We start from the raw sequence: 19,551 nt of genomic DNA on the forward strand, positions 1-19,551 counted from the left end.
TTAATAGACTAATGTAAAAACAGAGAAAATTCGAATCTGTGCAACCTTACCAGGATGATACTTAATGGCAAATAAAGTCCCACAGTTAGCATGTATTTTGAAAGATTTAGTTCTTGCAGAGACCTTATTAATAAGTGAAACAAAAAATAATTGCATCTACTATGCCCTTCATTATAAAATTGCAAAAGGCCTATTTACACTCAGTTACAGAAATGCAACTTACATAGGAAGTCATGTGATGTCACAGCCTAGACTGTCTCATGCAGTCTGAAGTTTGAAGAGGCAGATCAAAGTTTAAAGTGTAAGCTATATTAAGGTTTTTTTATGGTATGTACAACTGCACTCGCCCCAATAGTGGCACCGTAAAACATATTATTCTAAAATGTCATATCCCTTTGTTCAGTTCAATAACAATTTTTCCAGTATAAGAGTTCCACTTTGTATATATCATAAAACTTCTAAGACAATTCTTTTACCATTTCATTATTGGCACCGTGTGGGGCAACAGAATAGATTGCACTTTTATTTATGAATTTGAGTGATGATCAGTTCTACGTCCTTATCTTTTAAATGAACTCTTAGATAATTCAACAAGCTGGAGCAATTTCCTTCGTATTTAGGAAATTTTGAATTCACACATATCGACGGTCTATATAAATTTAAATTCTACACTGTAAATATAGATCTATTAGATTTATGAGCTCTAGTCTTCTACAATCTTCAAATGATCTTCATAAAAGCAATAAATATACTTTTTTATAATAGAAAGGACCGACCGATTATGTACTAGGACGTGCATAACTTGCACAAACCTTTCCAACTTTTTCTAATGAATTCATTAAACAGATCTAAAATACACACTGTTAATTAAATTTTTTAAAAGACAAACACACAAATTGTGTGAATAGGTTAAGGCGCAATATTATGAATATCGTGGATACTAATACCCCCTTCTTACCCCATATTAAAATTTGAAATGAAGAACATAAAGATACTAACTTCAGATTCTTGTATGCGGTCAACAAATCGGTCGACATCTTCTTTACAACGATTTGTTCCGCGTGAACGTTGAGGGGTTGATATCGACATTGTGAATTTTCGCTTTCGCTTCAACTTTTCGCGAACTCCATGCCGGTAAATTTTGACCAATCAGATTCGCCGTAAGGAAATTAAACGAAGGGAATTTTTTCGGAACTTCTTTTGACTCTTCCTTACTTTGAACTTTTACATTCACTGCGCAAACTCGCATCATCCTTCTGCTTCCGGATTAGGATCGATTGCTGAAAACATTTCTTAATTAATTCATGTGTAAAAAAGGTAAATTATGAATTCAGCGACAGTGCCCATGCCGGTAGAAGATGTACATGGAGACGGTAGATGGATGAGCCAGGTGTAAAATTTATGACAATCATTTTTTTATATGCTGCAATTAATTATATGATAAGAAAAAAAAATCATGATCACACGCTGCAACAATATTGCTTGATTTCACTGAGTTATAGGCGTAGAAGTCACATACGCTCCAGATACGTAGACATTGTGTCACCTCTGTTTCTTAATTTCGAAGTGGGGTTGTTTTTGGGAAAAATATAAATAATATGTTGACCGTGCGACCGTTAGGGCGAACGCAGATACCTTTCAGTTTTCATTACTTAGGTCGGGCTCGTCCAACCACACGTGACATTTGCTATGTCTAGAATCTGACGTCATATGACGTCGTATGTATGTTGCATTAGCCTACCAAAACGAAATGTGAACAGTGCTAATTTTAAACAAGAACTTTTATTCTACTGTTTGTCTGTATGTATCCATTAAATCGAGGTGTTTTTATTTTTTGGTGAATTTTATTGCTACCACGAGAATGTAGTTTCTGATGAGATGCAATTCGCTAAGCATTATGGGACCACAGGTAACTGGAAAAAAATTCATTTGGATCAATGTGCAAAGTCCGAATTTTCTCTTTGCCCAGGCGTTGCTTTAAGAGCTCGCTGCACTCGCTATTAAACACAGTTGACATCAAAAATTGAATTTGATGTTTCTGTTTGCTTTTAACATGTTTAAGAAGATATCGTGTTGATTTTACTCAGTTTTCTTATTTAAATGAAACAGGAAAAAATGGCTTTGCAACCCCTGTATAAGCCATTTATAGAGAGAGGAACGTGAAAGTTGAGAAGTTTTAATAGCTTAGTTGGCATATTCCTCAAGAGTTCAGTGGACCTAGGTTCAAGTCCTGGCACTGTCTCCCTTCCTTTTACAACTACAGTAAGATATGCTTATAATGAAGTGCCAGGGATGACCAATTCTGCTTTGTTAAAGGCATAATTCATTATTATCCGTTAAGTTTTCAATATATATTAAAGTCACAGGGAATGAAAATCACTTCTCTTCAAGCATCAATTCATTATAAGCGTGTTCACTATAAGCATGTTTTACTGTACTGAGCCCCACATTATACATTTGGAATTGCTAAGCTCGCCCAAAAGTCAGGGAGAGCTTAATTATGCTCTACTGGGATGAAAGTTGTTTGGATTGCAGTGATACTATCTGATTTTGGATGATTGAAGTTTTTGGAGCAAGAGTATTATCACGTAACTTATGATCTAACATGTATTCTATAAGCCCATCTGGATCAAATTTGCAATAACCATTTATTTGGATGCAATCTTCCTTTGGTTCCTGAATCTGATCTCCTGGTTAATGGCCAGGATAAAATATTCGGACCATTTCCAGTGTAGTAAAAAGCTCTTCCTGGACAAAACTTGCATGGATGATGCATGTCTTTAGATGCATACTAAACACCTTGCTGAAGATGCTGCAGATGAAATATTTTTTAGCTGTTTTCTTAATGGCCTATAATGATGAACTTTAATTACTAATGGACCTCATTGAAAATTCATTTGTTGTAAGACTGGCATTTTTATGGAAACATATGTTGAGGCAATCTTTGTAATATTTGATAATGTTTGTTTGATTTTTATAAAATTTTTCTTTAATCATGTTAATAGTGATTTAAACTAGTTTGTAGACATGCAGGATTAAAATGAACAACTTTATGAAAGTGTGACGTTTTTACGGGCATCTGTCTATGATAAGTGGTTTAACAATATCTCCTCGCCCCTGCGACACAAAATATTGTAGGTCACATGCTTTGAAATAGGAACTCTAGATCCTTATACAGGGATCACCTTGGGCTGCGCCCTTGCGCCATTGGCGCACAACATTTGTAAATGACGCACTAAAAATTTAGATAGGGGTCGGTCTGGCGCATGTCTTACAGATATGGCATTATAAGGTGCAAAAGTGTGGGCCCAAATTTTTATCTTGGTACATTTTACAACCATTCAGTGAATCTTCTTTCAACCCGACCGATCGTATGACGTACCTAAACAAACTTTTATGTTCTTGGTGTCTCACTCAACCAGACTCTTTCTAGTCGTGTGTGTTCTTTACAACACCAGAGTATCTGGTTGATGGAGACTTAAATGCCTTAACAGGGAATCGTACATGGAATTTTTCCTTCATTTAGATTACACAAGAATCTTTTTACCAAATACTGAATATAAAGCGTCATTTATTGTATTTACAATGTAATGATATAATTATCAACATATTAAAGATATATTCTAATATGTAATAATAAGTTTAGAAAAGTTTTGATTATTAATTCCAAAACAAAAATCGTACAAGTTACTAATTTTGCATACACACGCTCGCTCGAAATTCCACCAAGATCGGACCAACAGACCTGAAACAAAGGAAGCTTACATTTTTTTTACTACAAATAAAATTTCGTAAACTCTTTCATCGCCAGAGCTAAAAGTAGATCATTCTATCAATGTGACTTAAACTGCTTAAAATTCAATGTTAGATATTTCAAAAGTTACTTGAATGATATTAATTTTACAAATTTCTCTAAATAAAATTTCTCAAATTTCAGTTATTATACCCCCCGCAAATGAAGTTTAGGGGGGTATATTGGGATCAGCTTGTCTGTCTGTCTGTCTGTTCGTCTGTCTGTAGACGAGATTTTGTCCGAACCATTTCTTGGAAACTGTTGCAAGGGTTTGTCTGAAAATTTGTACACTTATTATTCACCATATGAAGGTGTGCACCTGGTATTTTCATCATGATTGGATAATTTTTTTGCATTTTACAGGTGTTTTTTTTTTCAATTTTATTATGTGGTTTTGTCCGGATCTGTTCCCAGAGACTATTGCATAGATTTGTATTAAAATTTGTACACTTATTATTTACCATATGAAGATGTGCACCTGGTATTTTCAACATTATTTGATGATTTTTCTGCATTTTACAGGTGTGTTTTTTTTTTTTCATTTTTATTGACCTAGTCTTTTCGGGTTCATGTCTAAGGTTTGAGACATAGAATCTAGAACATCTGTACAAAAATGTGAAAGCTTAAAACTACTCATTAGAACTAAAAAAAAAAAATCACGAAGTATTAAAAACAGTTTTTACATTACACAACAGATAGTGTAAATCCATTTGTCCTTTGGGAGTAATGAGTGGACATGCATCCAGTTAAAGATTAATTTATGAGTTCAGTGTGGGAAGCTGTTAGGGCATCTGTGATCAAGCAGGTCTTATCTATATCTCCTGGGAAATGGGCAGAAAGAAATAAAGATCTCTGTTGTCTAAGTCTCTTAATTGTAATTTATGTCTGTCAACAAAATACATAGTTACTGGAACCAGCCATTTATTTTTAAAATGAGTTTGATATAAAAGGTAATAAGATCAATTTGATTTTGTATAATTAATTATGATATTTTTTTTTCAACAATTAATTTGTAGAGTGTCATGTCTCACAAAGATGACAGATAGTTGCAAACTATTTTTTCAATGTAATAAAAAGCACTAATTATTAGTATTGATGTTTTATTAGGCTGTACCTTAGTTTCATTCATTAAAAAAATATAATGAGTAATTAAAATTTCACTCTAAATGTTTAAGCAAATTGTGAACACCTCTCACATCTAGAAAACATTAGTAATTTGGTACCTTCTCTGAAAAAACCCAGCAGGGGTATTTGTCCCTTTTGGACAGTTCTAGTTTGCATATTTTTCTCAGACTTCTTTGAATATGAAATAGTCCCTACCATTTGAACAAAATTTAATTTCTGAAACTGCACCAGGTCTGAGAATTGATTTACGTTATTTAAGCTGTTAAGTAGAGTATTTGCATCAAAGTTTGCATCCTTTAGCTCTGTATTAGCAACAACTTTCAAGAATTAAACCAAACAAAAAAAAAATCAAAAGGGGTAAGGAAGTTAGTATTCTGTTTATCAATACTCTGTAGTATGAAGTCTTTTAAGAAATTCTCCAATGACATTTTTTTAGAACTGTGTACTAGAGAATCCTTATGAAAATAAAAAGTATTTCTATTTTACATTTTAATTTAAAAAAAACCTGAAATTGGTTGTTTCAGAAATGGCAATTAAAATCCCTCAGAGACCTATTAATTCACTTGAAATTCACCACAAAATAGCATAAAAATCAATTCCCCCCCCCCTGGACCCCCTACCGGGGCATTGCCCCTGGACCCTAATGGGGGCCTAACACGGCCCCCATATCCCCGGCGATTGGCCCATGGATTTTAATGTTGATGGGCCATAGGCCCATCAACATTAAAATCCAGAGTGATCCCTGCTTATAGATCTAATACAGACGCAACACCAGAGTTTGTTTCAACGAGTTTATTAACAAATATCCAATGACATTTTACATATCAAGTACAAGCTATATATTTTTTCATTATCTCTCTCTCCTTATATACCCTGTCTGACACCTAACATCATTAGGGCACCTGTTAGGGCATTAGGCTCCATAGTTAGGGCACCAGTTAGGGCATTAGGCTCCATGGTTGGGGCACCGGTTAGGACATTAGGCTCCAAGTATTAGGACCACTGCACCATCGTTAGGTGTGAAGACACCTAATACATTTAGGGCATCTGTTAAGCGCAATAATTCGGGCACTAATTAGATTCCAAGCTTAGGGCACTAATCAGGCTCCGTGGTTAGGGCCTTTTATACATTCAATAAAAATTCTATTTATCTTTTATTTATAACAAATATAACAAAAACAAAAACATTGCAAAAGTAGGTTTATTAAACACTGCAGAATTCATTTAAAACATGAGAAGAAAACTTAACATATCCATATCTCATTGCGAAGAACAAAGTTGAAAAATACTGTATACTAGGAAATTTTTGCCCGCATTTTATTTTTTGTCCTTTAGCCCTTGTTTCAAGTGGGTGAATTAAAAATGGGCAAATTCAAAGAAGACAAAGTTATCTGTTGTTGTGTCTGGGTGAATTTAAAACAAGATAAAATCATTTGCAAGTATGATAGGGTGAGAATTACACAGGTTGGAAATATCCCTATATACAATATTCAAATGCTGACTTTCAGTATTCAATTCCTTACTAATTATAATGTTTTAAAATGTTACACATTTTCAGCAAAATCTGACAAAAGATTACATATTTTTAGTATGTAGTACGGTTTTGTCCGGATCTGTTCCCAGAGACTATTGCATAGATTTGTATTAAAATTTGTACACTTATTATTTACCATATGAAGATGTGCACCTGGTATTTTCAACATTATTTGATGATTTTTCTGCATTTTACAGGTGTGTTTTTTTTTTTTCATTTTTATTGACCTAGTCTTTTCGGGTTCATGTCTAAGGTTTGAGACATAGAATCTAGAACATCTGTACAAAAATGTGAAAGCTTAAAACTACTCATTAGAACTAAAAAAAAAAATCACGAAGTATTAAAAACAGTTTTTACATTACACAACAGATAGTGTAAATCCATTTGTCCTTTGGGAGTAATGAGTGGACATGCATCCAGTTAAAGATTAATTAATGAGTTAGTGTGGGAAGCTGTTAGGGCATCTGTGATCAAGCAGGTCTTATCTATATCTCCTGGGAAATGGGCAGAAAGAAATAAAGATCTCTGTTGTCTAAGTCTCTTAATTGTAATTTATGTCTGTCAACAAAATACATAGTTACTGGAACCAGCCATTTATTTTTAAAATGAGTTTGATATAAAAGGTAATAAGATCAATTTGATTTTGTATAATTAATTATGATATTTTTTTTTCAACAATTAATTTGTAGAGTGTCATGTCTCACAAAGATGACAGATAGTTGCAAACTATTTTTTCAATGTAATAAAAAGCACTAATTATTAGTATTGATGTTTTATTAGGCTGTACCTTAGTTTCATTCATTAAAAAAATATAATGAGTAATTAAAATTTCACTCTAAATGTTTAAGCAAATTGTGAACACCTCTCACATCTAGAAAACATTAGTAATTTGGTACCTTCTCTGAAAAAACCCAGCAGGGGTATTTGTCCCTTTTGGACAGTTCTAGTTTGCATATTTTTCTCAGACTTCTTTGAATATGAAATAGTCCCTACCATTTGAACAAAATTTAATTTCTGAAACTGCACCAGGTCTGAGAATTGATTTACGTTATTTAAGCTGTTAAGTAGAGTATTTGCATCAAAGTTTGCATCCTTTAGCTCTGTATTAGCAACAACTTTCAAGAATTAAACCAAACAAAAAAAAATCAAAAGGGGTAAGGAAGTTAGTATTCTGTTTATCAATACTCTGTAGTATGAAGTCTTTTAAGAAATTCTCCAATGACATTTTTTAGAACTGTGTACTAGAGAATCCTTATGAAAATAAAAAGTATTTCTATTTTACATTTTAATTTAAAAAAAACCTGAAATTGGTTGTTTCAGAAATGGCAATTAAAATCCCTCAGAGACCTATTAATTCACTTGAAATTCACCACAAAATAGCATAAAAATCAATTCCCCCCCCCCCTGGACCCCCTACCGGGGCATTGCCCCTGGACCCTAATGGGGGCCTAACACGGCCCCCATATCCCCGGCGATTGGCCCATGGATTTTAATGTTGATGGGCCATAGGCCCATCAACATTAAAATCCAGAGTGATCCCTGCTTATAGATCTAATACAGACGCAACACCAGAGTTTGTTTCAACGAGTTTATTAACAAATATCCAATGACATTTTACATATCAAGTACAAGCTATATATTTTTTCATTATCTCTCTCTCCTTATATACCCTGTCTGACACCTAACATCATTAGGGCACCTGTTAGGGCATTAGGCTCCATAGTTAGGGCACCAGTTAGGGCATAAGGCTCCATGGTTGGGGCACTGGTTAGGACATTAGGCTCCAAGTATTAGGACCACTGCACCATCGTTAGGTGTGAAGACACCTAATACATTTAGGGCATCTGTTAAGCGCAATAATTCGGGCACTAATTAGATTCCAAGCTTAGGGCACTAATCAGGCTCCGTGGTTAGGGCCTTTTATACATTCAATAAAAATTCTATTTATCTTTTATTTATAACAAATATAACAAAAACAAAAACATTGCAAAAGTAGGTTTATTAAACACTGCAGAATTCATTTAAAACATGAGAAGAAAACTTAACATATCCATATCTCATTGCGAAGAACAAAGTTGAAAAATACTGTATACTAGGAAATTTTTGCCCGCATTTTATTTTTTGTCCTTTAGCCCTTGTTTCAAGTGGGTGAATTAAAAATGGGCAAATTCAAAGAAGACAAAGTTATCTGTTGTTGTGTCTGGGTGAATTTAAAACAAGATAAAATCATTTGCAAGTATGATAGGGTGAGAATTACACAGGTTGGAAATATCCCTATATACAATATTCAAATGCTGACTTTCAGTATTCAATTCCTTACTAATTATAATGTTTTAAAATGTTACACATTTTCAGCAAAATCTGACAAATGATTACATATTTTTAGTATATAGTCTTAAAGGACTTATCGCATGATCTTTCAAAAATCGTAATTTTATGAAAAATATTATCTACAACCTTGTTTATTAAAATACTGAATACAATAAACGTTATTGAAAGCATATTTTAAGAGATATTAAGAGTTGAAATTCAAATACGGCAATATGCATATTTCAGTCGGATTTCGGCGAAATACTGCTCTGACGTCATAGGCGACAATTCAGTGATAGAGAGATGATAATATGCAAACTATTTACGGAGTTATCAACGACAAATGCAGCTTAATTATGAAAAATGCTGAAAAAAATAATTCCTAGCGTGCTTTTTAATCACTATAGAAACATTAACTGGTTCTAAGGTATAAGGCTTTTGAGATATTTTCGTTTTTTATTCGAAACATTCAGAATCTGTACAGCTCCGATTACGGCAATGTTTCGTGATCGGAAAATTATTTTTCAAGACTGCCATCCTTTACAAAACAGAAGTAAATTAATGTTATGCTAAAAACAAAGAATAACAAAGTTATAAAATATAAAATTTGTAAATCAATTAAGTTAATACATGTGATAAGATGACAAATCAAATTGTGTTGTGATGGCGAGTTTCTTCGTCTTCGCCGCGTCTCCTTCGATATCGTCGCTGCTATTTTTACAATGTTAACAGATTTTTCAGATTTTTTCCTGATGACAATTCTAAAATATAAGGTTGAATATTCAATTTCATATCGATAAAATCAGTGAAATGGTCGTCCACAATGCAGAATATTCATGTTGTATCGCGTATATTTTAGTAAGATTAATTATAGAGCTGATCAGCCATTGTCGCCTTTGACGTCACAGGGTCACGTGATCGCTATCTAATTAACTTAGATTTTTAATTCAGGGGTTTTCATTTGAGTCAATAATTGGTTAATTACCGCAGTTTATCTGCAGCAAAAACACAAAATTTATGAACTGTGGTCATAAGGAACGTTTTACGCTTTTAATTTCATCAAATTTAGAAACATGCGATAAGTCCTTTAACAAATGTTACATATTTTCAGCACAGTCTTAAAATGGTTACATATATTCAGCACAATCTAATAAATACTTACATATTTTCAGCACAATCGCTTCATCTCAGAAGGCCGAGAGAGGGAGCCGGAAGTGTTGTTTGTAGGTGACTCTCTTATACAGAGACTGGCACAAACAAACGTATGTAAAACTTTTTTCAATTTTCTGTACAGCTGTTGCAGTTGCTAAATGTTTTTTTTGGATGATTATGAAATTGAGTACTTAAAAAAACTTGCTTTAAAAAAAAAAATTCACACTGACACATACATGTACAGTCAAACTTCATTGTCTCAAACTTGTTGGGACCGAGAAAAAACTTCCAAGATATCCAAGGATTCTAGATATCGAGGGTTAAATATTTAAAGAATGAGAAATTGGGACTTCCAAATTTCTTCAAGTTATATACATGGTATTTGAGATATCAGTGTTCCAGATACCGAAGTTCAACTGTATATACTTGTATGTTCCTTGTGTTTGATTTTATTTGTAAATCATATATAATTATAATCTATGTAATTTAGATGTTAGTTAGCTTTTTCAAGGTTTTATTTTTAAAACTTTAAAGATTTTTGATAAAGATAATGGCTATTCCCTCTAGTGTGCTTTTTAACAGGTATGGGAGAGCATGTTTGAGCCTCTACACTGTCTGAACTTTGGGATCGGTGGTGACCAGACACAGAATATCTTGTGGAGGTTGATGAATGGAGAGTTAGACACACTAGAAGCCAAGGTAAGATTAATGAATGGAGAGTTAGACGCTGAATGGCCACTGAAAAGTCACTGAAAGCCGCCTTTCAGTTTCAACTGAAACGTCTTGTTTTTTCATGTGCACTGGGCCAATTTCAACCAAACTTGCCACAAAGAATCCTTGAGTGAAGGGGATTGAAGTTTATTCCAATTAATTTCAAGGAGAGATGATTAAGAATTTGTGAAAAATTAATAGCATCTTTTAAAAATCCCCTCATTAACCATTGGCCAGAAAAGATGAAACTTATGTGAAAGCTTTATTATTTGGAGTAGATTCAAGTTTGTTCAAATCATGTTCCCTGGGTGTAGGGCAAGGCAACAATGTGCGATCAAAGTTTTACTCAGGAATACATAGCAAAAATCTTTAAAACTCTTCTTCTGAAGAAACAGGAAAAACATGATTATTCTTATTTATATGGAAGCATTCTCAGGTAGTATAGAACTTTTTGATCATCCTTTATAATTTGAATCTTATTTATTGTTTCAGGTAGTGGTTGTTCTTGCTGGTACAAACAATTACAGTAACACGGCAGAGGAGGTGACAGACGGGATCATGGAAATCATCAACGTCATACAAAACAAACAGAATAGCACACAAATCATTGTCATGGTAACTAGATCATTTACACAATGAATGGTTCACTATGGAATTGAATCTTTGTACAAATCCACAAATCTGCTGCATATATACTAACTAAATAGGGAATTATTGAATTTATAAATTAGAATCCAAGAAAACATGATAAATGATATATGTATACATATACCATCATGATATATTTCTATTTTTCATAAACTATCCAAAATTATATGATTTTGTTTTAGAGACATTAAGTATCATTAGTAAAAGTAATTGTAAAATTTAATTGTAAGTTTAGATAACTGTGCTCACCTGCTGAAGTTATTTTCTATCTGTGCTTATTTCAGTTAAGATGCTTTAAAAAGCTGACAGATTTCCTTTTTACATGTTTCAGGGATTACCACCCCGGGGAGAAAAACCAAACAAACTACGTGAGAAAAATGCAGAAATTAATTTTAATTTGTCACAAAAAATTGAAAACATGCCTAATGTGAGTTTCCTGAATGTAGAAGCATCCATGTTTGTCCGCGAAAATGGTCTCATCAGCCATAACGACATGTACGATTATCTTCATCTAACGAATGCGGGTTATCAAAAACTATGTGAACCTTTATTAGAGGAAATTCAGAACTTACTGCAAGTGTTCATGAAAGTGGAGAACACATCAATGACAATATCTACCACAGCATCTGATGTTGATGATGAAGAAAACTGAACCACAATGGGCTGTTGTGATGTAACTGTTATAAATAGGTGAATGACAATAGAGGGCTTATCATGCTTTCTTCATTATTGTTGTGGCTTAAAAATCTACCCCATGCAAAAAACATCCATTTTGAAACCAAATGTTCAAATAAGTTTTATGCATATATACTGTTATAATATTATTTATCAAAAATGTTCATGAAATAATTAATTTGAAAATTATGAAAGTCTTTGCTCTTACTTTGAGATGAACCATGAAGTACCATAGCAAATTGGCAGTTTACAAGCTGTACTTTTTTCAGTTGGGTTGCTTTTGAAATTTAGTTTGGTGTTCTCATGCAATATAATTCTCACTGTAAAAATTTTATGCATAAAAATCTTAGTTAGAAGCTCTGAAATTGAACCCAAGTTTTCTTTTTTGGAGTAATGAGTGATATTTTATTTTTACTTTGAGAGATTTTAATTCTTAAAATGTGTACTATTTAATCCAAATGTTTCAAAACATACTAGTTATCAGCTTGGTCTTATGGGAAGCATGTATGAATTAATCTACATGTACGATTGTTGGCATTGTACATTTGTGCAATACTATAAACTACACATTATGTACCCTTCATTTGTGTATAGCTGGGTTATCCTTTGTACTCCAATCAGCTGGGGTTCCAAACCCCCCTGAGGTATTATTTTTGACTTGTTGCCACTTGATTTTGTACGTGTTCTACATATTTGTATATATGAAGCAGTATAAAGATATTAACCTTGTCCTTGTCCACATTATAAAGTATCAGAATACAATACTTTATTTAATATAATTATATATATATATATATATATATATGTATTCCGAAATCTTGCCTAATACAGTGTTAACATTAAGTCTCTTTTAGTAAATTTAATTGTAAAAAAAAAATTGTCTAATATATATATCAGAAATGGCATTAGTCAATCAAGTTTCAACTGTATCATGGTCACTGTAACATTTTCTTCTGTTCTACAATGTTTGCTGTGTGTGCTAGATTGTGCTAAATTTTGAAGTCATTTGTGTGAACCAATCTCCTATGATCCAACGTTTACTGTGTGGCTGTGCCATCAGGACTAACATTCCAGATGATGTGCAATATGTTCTAGATTTGATAGAGTCAGGAGTTAGGTTGTTTCATATTTTATCACTGTGTTTCGTTAATACATGTACGTGTTAAAAAAATGGCTTGTTGATGACATGTTTCTGATTTTTTTTTTTAGATTGATATTTTTGATTTTGATGATCTCAGCAGTGTTTTTCCTAATTGTTTATTTACTTATCTCTGATACATGTATAAAAGTTTTTCTGATGTAATACAGACAAATATGGATATAAATACTGGTATTATAGTGTACCTCATTGAATCTGCAAAACAATAGCAATGACATTATCATGATATTAAGAATTATTTGATTTTAGTGAAATTCATGATGGATCTAGAAAGTCAATGATGTTGTCAGTTTGTTTCAATTGGTCTGAGGTCATTAGGATGACATATTGATTGATTGTTGATTTAAGTGGCTCTTGTAAAGCTTTGGTTATTAATGCAATGTTTGTAACACTACCTCTTTCATATATAAGGTTTATCATTTTAAACAATGAATTATCTAGTTAGATGATAACAATCATATAAATGACTCCTAAAAATAATCTTAGTCTAAAAATAATCTATAGTCATCTAAAAATAATGTATAGTCATCTAAAAATAATCTACAGTCATCTAAAAATAATCTATAGTCATCTAAAAACAATGTATAGTCATCTAAAAATAATCTACAGTCATCTAAAAATAATCTATAATCATCTAAAAATAATGTATAGTCATCATCTACCCAATTCCATCACAGAGGGAGAAAATTACTACACAATTTTTTAAGATCATCAGAAATTCTTCTTTGATAGAAAAAAATACAAAATAAAAAAAAAATTATAAAAAATACATTTTGTGCAAACAAAATGAACTGATTATTTAGCAAAACCATACATTCTGTAAGCTTTTCCACAATTATTGGGATATTATGAGATGTAATTTTACTACTTACGTAAGACCATCTTTTAAAAAAAAATTTGCTTACCCTCTCCCAATCTCTGTATGAAAGAACTGGGTCAGTAGGAAGGAGATAAAAATATTACTGAATTTTTAAGGAATTGTCAACATCAATGTCATCATTAACATCATTGCTTAATTTACAAAAATTAAAATTGCAGGTATTGATAAAATGAAAAAAAAATGTTGACAGGACGAGAAAGTTATGGAATGAATAAAAAAATATTTCCTGATCTTTTTAAAGATGCTTTGAGTCGGCCCATTTTTAGTCAGGAGAGAGCAAGGCAAACAGGAAATTTTTTTTTATAGGCAAATATCCAGAAGCATTTGCTGTATTCTGTTTGTCAGATCAGGGTTGTTAAATTACGAAGTAGAGAAATTTGACTTGAATTAATCATGTTTACTGAATACACAACTTTAAGAAATAATGCAGTGTTGTTCCAAATTAGATTGATATAAATGTAAAAGACTATATGCAGTAGTGACCAATTTTGCCCCCAGAATCAAACTTAGATGGAGATATCTGCAATTATGTTCTAAACCAAGGGGATATATGCAGACTTCTGACCATTTGATATTTTCATCAACTATGATGCCATATGTTAGATATGACGTCAGGAAAATGACGTAAATTCAAAATTCCCATGATTTTAAGAGAAAAGGGTGTGTATTACGTTCATATTTTAAGTAAAAGTCACCAAGCGCAGGTCTGCTCCAACTCAGTGTTTTGGTATAATGTGTAGAATGATATTATCAATGAAATATGTGAAAAATGTGTTGGAGCATGTTTGCGCTCTATAAATTATATAGTAAAAATTTAACAAATTTTGTCCTCTTTCTTGAAAATAATGCAAAATCCAAATAGTTTGTGACATCATAGACACAAAATTGCCATTGATCTACTTTGAAACAATAATATTTTTGTTATTAATTCAGATTTTTCATATAATATATACAATTCAGTACATTTCAAGAAGTTTTCAAAATGTGACCTATGGGGGCAAAAATATGCATTTACCTTTCTTTTCTTCTTTTTTAAAGAAAAATGGTGATGGTTTTATGATATGCTGTTTCTGACTAAAAGGCATTTAATTTTTTGTTGAATTGCTGTTGAATTGTATGAGATTGTCACTTTGATTTAGCTCTTGGATGAAAAATGTACTACATTGTACTTGTATTTTGTCTACATGTATTTACATCTAATCATATTAGGTACAGATTTGTTGGAGGTTTAGTATGGTGCACTGGCAGACTTAACACAATGAAAACAATGAGTTGTAACCCATGGGGAAGGAATGCAGATTGATTGATTCGATCCTTTGTAGAGTAATGCTAATACAGAAATTGTATTGCCTTATTTATAAATCACCTTCAAATGATGTGTGTGTAATTCTGTTACAAATTCATCATAAAAATCGTCATATATGTACCCTGTCTCCTATAATTTTACAAGAAAGTAATGGTGTTCAAATGTTCAATACTCATGCAGCAAATATTATTTTTGGCGATGTAGTTGTAGCAGATTACTGTCAACCAGTATAAAATGGCACGCCTGTGTGTGCATTAATGTTTTAAGTATACGCAACTCTGATAGTAAATATATGTTACAGTGCATTTTTAGTTGATTTATTTCTTTTAGAAAGCTGAGGTGTACAGTTTCGGTTTTGACAGTACTCAAGGATAAATTATATATATTGTTATAAAGTTGAAATCGTCTATAGTGGCAGCTTTTATGAAGTCTATTTAACATGTTTAATGTACTAATGTCATAATCATGAAAATGTATCGTTTGTGATGGGAACGTCAGTAATAACTTTTCACAGTTTTTATGTACACTTTATAAACGGCCATGTCTACAGTCTCGCGATGTATAACATATTTACCCCTAAAGTCAAATGATAATATTGTGAAGTGCGGATCCCGGATGTCAAGGTAGAGGATGCTCAAAGTTCATATCTTGACGAAAAAAAATTATACTATTAGAACTTCATCCGTTTTTTTTTTCTTCAGCTTAGTAAAAGTTTGATTTTGTTAGAAAATCAATAACAATTATTGTTGCAGGGTTAAAAACTTTCTTTTTAAAGAGAGACCAACTTGCCCATCTTCCTTAATCCCCCGTCCTTTTGAGTGATTATTTAATGTCATAATATAATGATTTAACATCAGAGTTTCATCATTTATTAAAAACTATCTATTCCAACTAGAATTATTTTATTATAGATATTACGTTCTTTTTTTTCTTGTACTGAATCCAACTTTCTTCAATACATGTAACACTGATTTTTTTTTTCGTGTAACATCTTTTGTTGGTAACCCTCTCCCAACTCTGTATGAAAGAATGAATTACTGATTCCTATAGATTGTGCTTCTTGTCGATGTTGTATGTAATACTGTATCTTATGTACTGATACACTCAGTTTTAAAGTATTTATAAATAGAATTTGTTTACATACAAAATTGTCAACAATAATTCAGGCTGATAGTAATAAACAATTCAGGAACACGGCGGTATAACATAGACTGAAATATCACAAAACATAGAATACATTGTATCACTACACACAACTTGTACAGAAAGTTCCATAGGTTGTCTGTGATTTCTGATTGAGACCAGAGGAGGAAGATCCGAGTCTGAAAGTCATTCTGGCACCTTCCAATACGTGTTCATAATGCTTGATTGGAACATAATAAAACTCCTCTAACCACTCTGGCTTACAAGCTATTACCCCTGTAACACGGAGCAGACTCCCGCTGAGTGTCACGTGATCAGACACACCCTGTACCCAGTGTCTTTTTGCGTTGTCCACACTGTAAACCACGGTGTCAAAATTCTTAGTTTTTGAATCACTTTCTTTGAGACACTTGTCTTTAAGAACGTCTGGCGACAGAGCGAAGCACAAACGCGCCACGCCGTCCGCCTCTTTGTTTGTGAGCAGGTGATAATGAGAGAAATCTGTCCATCGCTGTAAGTCACATAGATCTTCAATGTCCACACAGTTTGACACAGATTTGAGGTAGAACATCAGTTTAGCCAAAGGCCGCTGTGGCACTCTGTCTCCCGAGGTTTCCATATCCACTGTTGATGTTACATGATGGGAACTTAAGGCAGTAATGTGCGCGTGATAGTTATTTATATATGTAAACTTCCTGTATATTATGCGTCCTATTATCGCTAAGTATATACATTAGGTTAAATACCTCTTGTTCATTTTGTCTGTTATCGTTTCTTTCAATTTATTGTCTTAACATAAGGTTATTCAACTGTACATTGAACATGAATAAAATGTACACAACCAATAATAAGATGGTTACTTTTTCAAAAGCTTTATTAAACTTAAAGTCATATATGGCGTATTTTTTTCATAAATTCAGACTAACTAAAATTAAAATGAACTTTCTATTTGTTTTATATGAAGATAGGACTTTCCTGTAAATTACACATTTTAAATCAATCACGTTTCAAAGATATTAGAAATGTAAAACAATAATCGATTTATTTACCGACTCCGCATTTAATTAACAGACAGTTTAAAATCAGTCTAACTATGGAAACATGAGGTTATTCAAGTTCAAAATCGGTAAAAATTTTAATTTGAACGTAAATAACATATATCATGTTTATCTACACTCAATCTCGTATTTTTATTTTTTAGCTCAGATATACGCCATACATAGCTAAACATCAATCCTGGAATATCTCCAGAATAGACCAATATGCAGATTTGAAGCTCAGATTTTCTTTAAAAATCATGTCTTATATGTTGCTAGAGCATTTCACACCGAATATATTAAAAGCGTATGAAAAAAATTCTTTTATCGGAAAATTATTAAAACTACGATTTTCTGGACGCGTTTGATTGACTTTCAGAAAGTAAACTCTATCCATAATACTTAAGAAATGTAGGAATTTTGTTGTGTATCAATGAAAAATATGAAAGCTATAATCAAGGAAGTTCAGAGTAGAAATGCGAGAAAACAAAACCAACTCTCAGTATTGTCAGTCTGTCTTCATTGATGTGTACAGACTAAACAAATTGAACACACTCGGGTAAAACGTAAACACTAACAATATAATAGAGCTCGTGCCCTGTTTACAAACAGTTCGACGTGATGTTATGAAGAATGTCGTTGTCAATGAATTCTTACAATATTCATGTAAGTTCAAATCATTAAACTTAAGGTTTTTTTTTTGTTTTTGTTTTTTTTTTTAATAATAATAAAATTAGACATTTAAATTTGTAAACAATGCTACTATGTGCAGACCCCTTTAATATATAAAAGTTGAAGAACAAAACAAGCGAATTGTTAAAAGACCACGCTTGGCTGTACATTCTGTCCTTTGACCAGTGAATCCAGACATGACACATGTGTCCAAACCTCCAATCCAGATCTTCCTATTTCAGGACTTAGCCGCCAACCCGTCACATCACATTAGGATTTCTGGCTATAAGCTCTTTTACATATCTACTTCAAAGCTTCCAATTTTATTGCTCATTCTTAAATATCTTGGTTTCTTTTAATTTACTTTTAATTTTTTTTTTGTAGATGACCAATCACAAGATATGAAAACTTCCGAGTTACATTTTTATTGAGGATACAGATGTTAATGATATCAGAAAACCTAGTTTTTAATTTATCGTGAAGAATGGTTGTATAAAATTTAGAAAAGTCGTACGTTTGGATGTAACTGACTTTTGAAAAAAAAATTTTGCGAAGTTCTTTGGAGTTTTTGAAAATCCATATCTGATTTACACCACTTCTAGAATATCGTGTAGCGCAGTAAGTGGGAAGTTTCTCAAGTTAACATTTTCGTGAGGAGTAAAGATAGGGGCTTGGTAAAGCAGTTGCTGGACCCGGTGTAAAGACGAATAAGGACCCCCGTAGAAAAATGACGTCTTTATTGAGGGGGCACAAGCATGTAGTACCTATGTTTACTATAGTAATCTAAATATCGGCAAAATTATTGGGGGGGGGGGGACGGCCCCCCGTGCCCCCCCCGGTTCCTACGGCCATGATTGGTTAGAATTGTTAACATAATCATCCGTGTCATATGTGGAGATTTTGCTCATTAAAGAAGCTTATGGCCAACTAACAACTAAACTGTCTGACGAACAGGATGACTTCCTAATCGACTTTTCCATGGCAACTTCTTAATCTATTAATGTAGTATTAAAATATTCCTCTACACTTCCACTGCAACTTTAGTTCTGAAAAGATTGTTCTGCGTTCGGACAAATTAAATACATTTAGAAGAAAGTAGATTAAAATGTTTTTGATCAGAATTGTTCGGATGAACTGGATTACTGCTCAGACAACTTAACGAATTACACTTCACTATGCTAACAAAGAAATTGACGCAATTAATATAAGTAATTTTCTTAATCACAAAAGGGTCCAGTCTTGTATTCCACCATATTTCAAGTTAAAGACTACACCTTGTATTTCCTACAAATATACATCGACTATTGCTTCCAAACTTTTTAATTACAAGAAAACTTTACAATGCCTGGATATCGAATATCTGAAACATAATCCTCCATCGTGTTCATGTTCTTCTTCACCCTATA

At 32.6% G+C, this 19,551-nt stretch overlaps 3 protein-coding genes across 4 annotated transcripts in view; 1 reads left to right on the top strand and 2 right to left on the bottom strand.

The window, feature by feature from the left end:
* LOC133174216 (E3 SUMO-protein ligase RanBP2-like) overlaps positions 1 to 1,145 on the bottom strand; it is a 40,893-nt gene extending 39,748 nt beyond the window's left edge. For both annotated transcript variants that reach the window (XM_061309290.1, XM_061309289.1), the window contains exon 1: positions 1,000 to 1,145. In XM_061309290.1, the coding sequence (XP_061165274.1) occupies positions 1,000 to 1,089 (90 nt within the window). In that variant the 5' untranslated portion in view covers positions 1,090 to 1,145. The remainder of the gene's footprint in view (positions 1 to 999) is intronic.
* Positions 1,146 to 1,277: 132 nt separating this feature from the next.
* LOC133174163 (platelet-activating factor acetylhydrolase IB subunit alpha2-like) lies at positions 1,278 to 15,596 on the top strand. Its single transcript, XM_061309224.1, has 5 exons — positions 1,278 to 1,390; positions 9,935 to 10,024; positions 10,497 to 10,613; positions 11,118 to 11,240; positions 11,605 to 15,596. The coding sequence occupies exons 1-5, from the start codon at positions 1,325 to 1,327 to the stop codon at positions 11,923 to 11,925; spliced, it is 717 nt and encodes a 238-aa protein (XP_061165208.1). The 5' UTR covers positions 1,278 to 1,324; the 3' UTR covers positions 11,926 to 15,596.
* Positions 15,597 to 16,397: 801 nt separating this feature from the next.
* LOC133174164 (uncharacterized) lies at positions 16,398 to 17,077 on the bottom strand. Its single transcript, XM_061309225.1, has one exon. The coding sequence runs from the start codon at positions 17,053 to 17,055 to the stop codon at positions 16,540 to 16,542; it is 516 nt and encodes a 171-aa protein (XP_061165209.1). The 5' UTR covers positions 17,056 to 17,077; the 3' UTR covers positions 16,398 to 16,539.
* Between the last annotated feature and the right edge of the window lie 2,474 nt (positions 17,078 to 19,551).

The sequence above is a fragment of the Saccostrea echinata genome, unplaced genomic scaffold (genome assembly GCF_033153115.1).
Source record: "Saccostrea echinata isolate AGI-Se365-2 ecotype Australia unplaced genomic scaffold, CSIRO_AGI_Sech_v1 ptg000057l, whole genome shotgun sequence".
Classification (NCBI taxonomy): Eukaryota; Metazoa; Mollusca; class Bivalvia; order Ostreida; family Ostreidae; genus Saccostrea; species Saccostrea echinata.

What these genes read in the sequence shown, in the direction of transcription:
- LOC133174163 (XM_061309224.1), top strand. Translation starts at nt 1,325, where the DNA reads ATGAATTCAGCGACAGTGCCCATGCCGGTAGAAGATGTACATGGAGAC. An exon ending in AGAGACTGGCACAAACAAAC is followed by an intron (nt 10,025 to 10,496) that starts GTATGTAAAACT and finishes GCTTTTTAACAG; the next exon opens with GTATGGGAGAGCATGTTTGA. An exon ending in GCACACAAATCATTGTCATG is followed by an intron (nt 11,241 to 11,604) that starts GTAACTAGATCA and finishes TACATGTTTCAG; the next exon opens with GGATTACCACCCCGGGGAGA.
- LOC133174164 (XM_061309225.1), bottom strand. Translation starts at nt 17,055, where the DNA reads ATGGAAACCTCGGGAGACAGAGTGCCACAGCGGCCTTTGGCTAAACTG.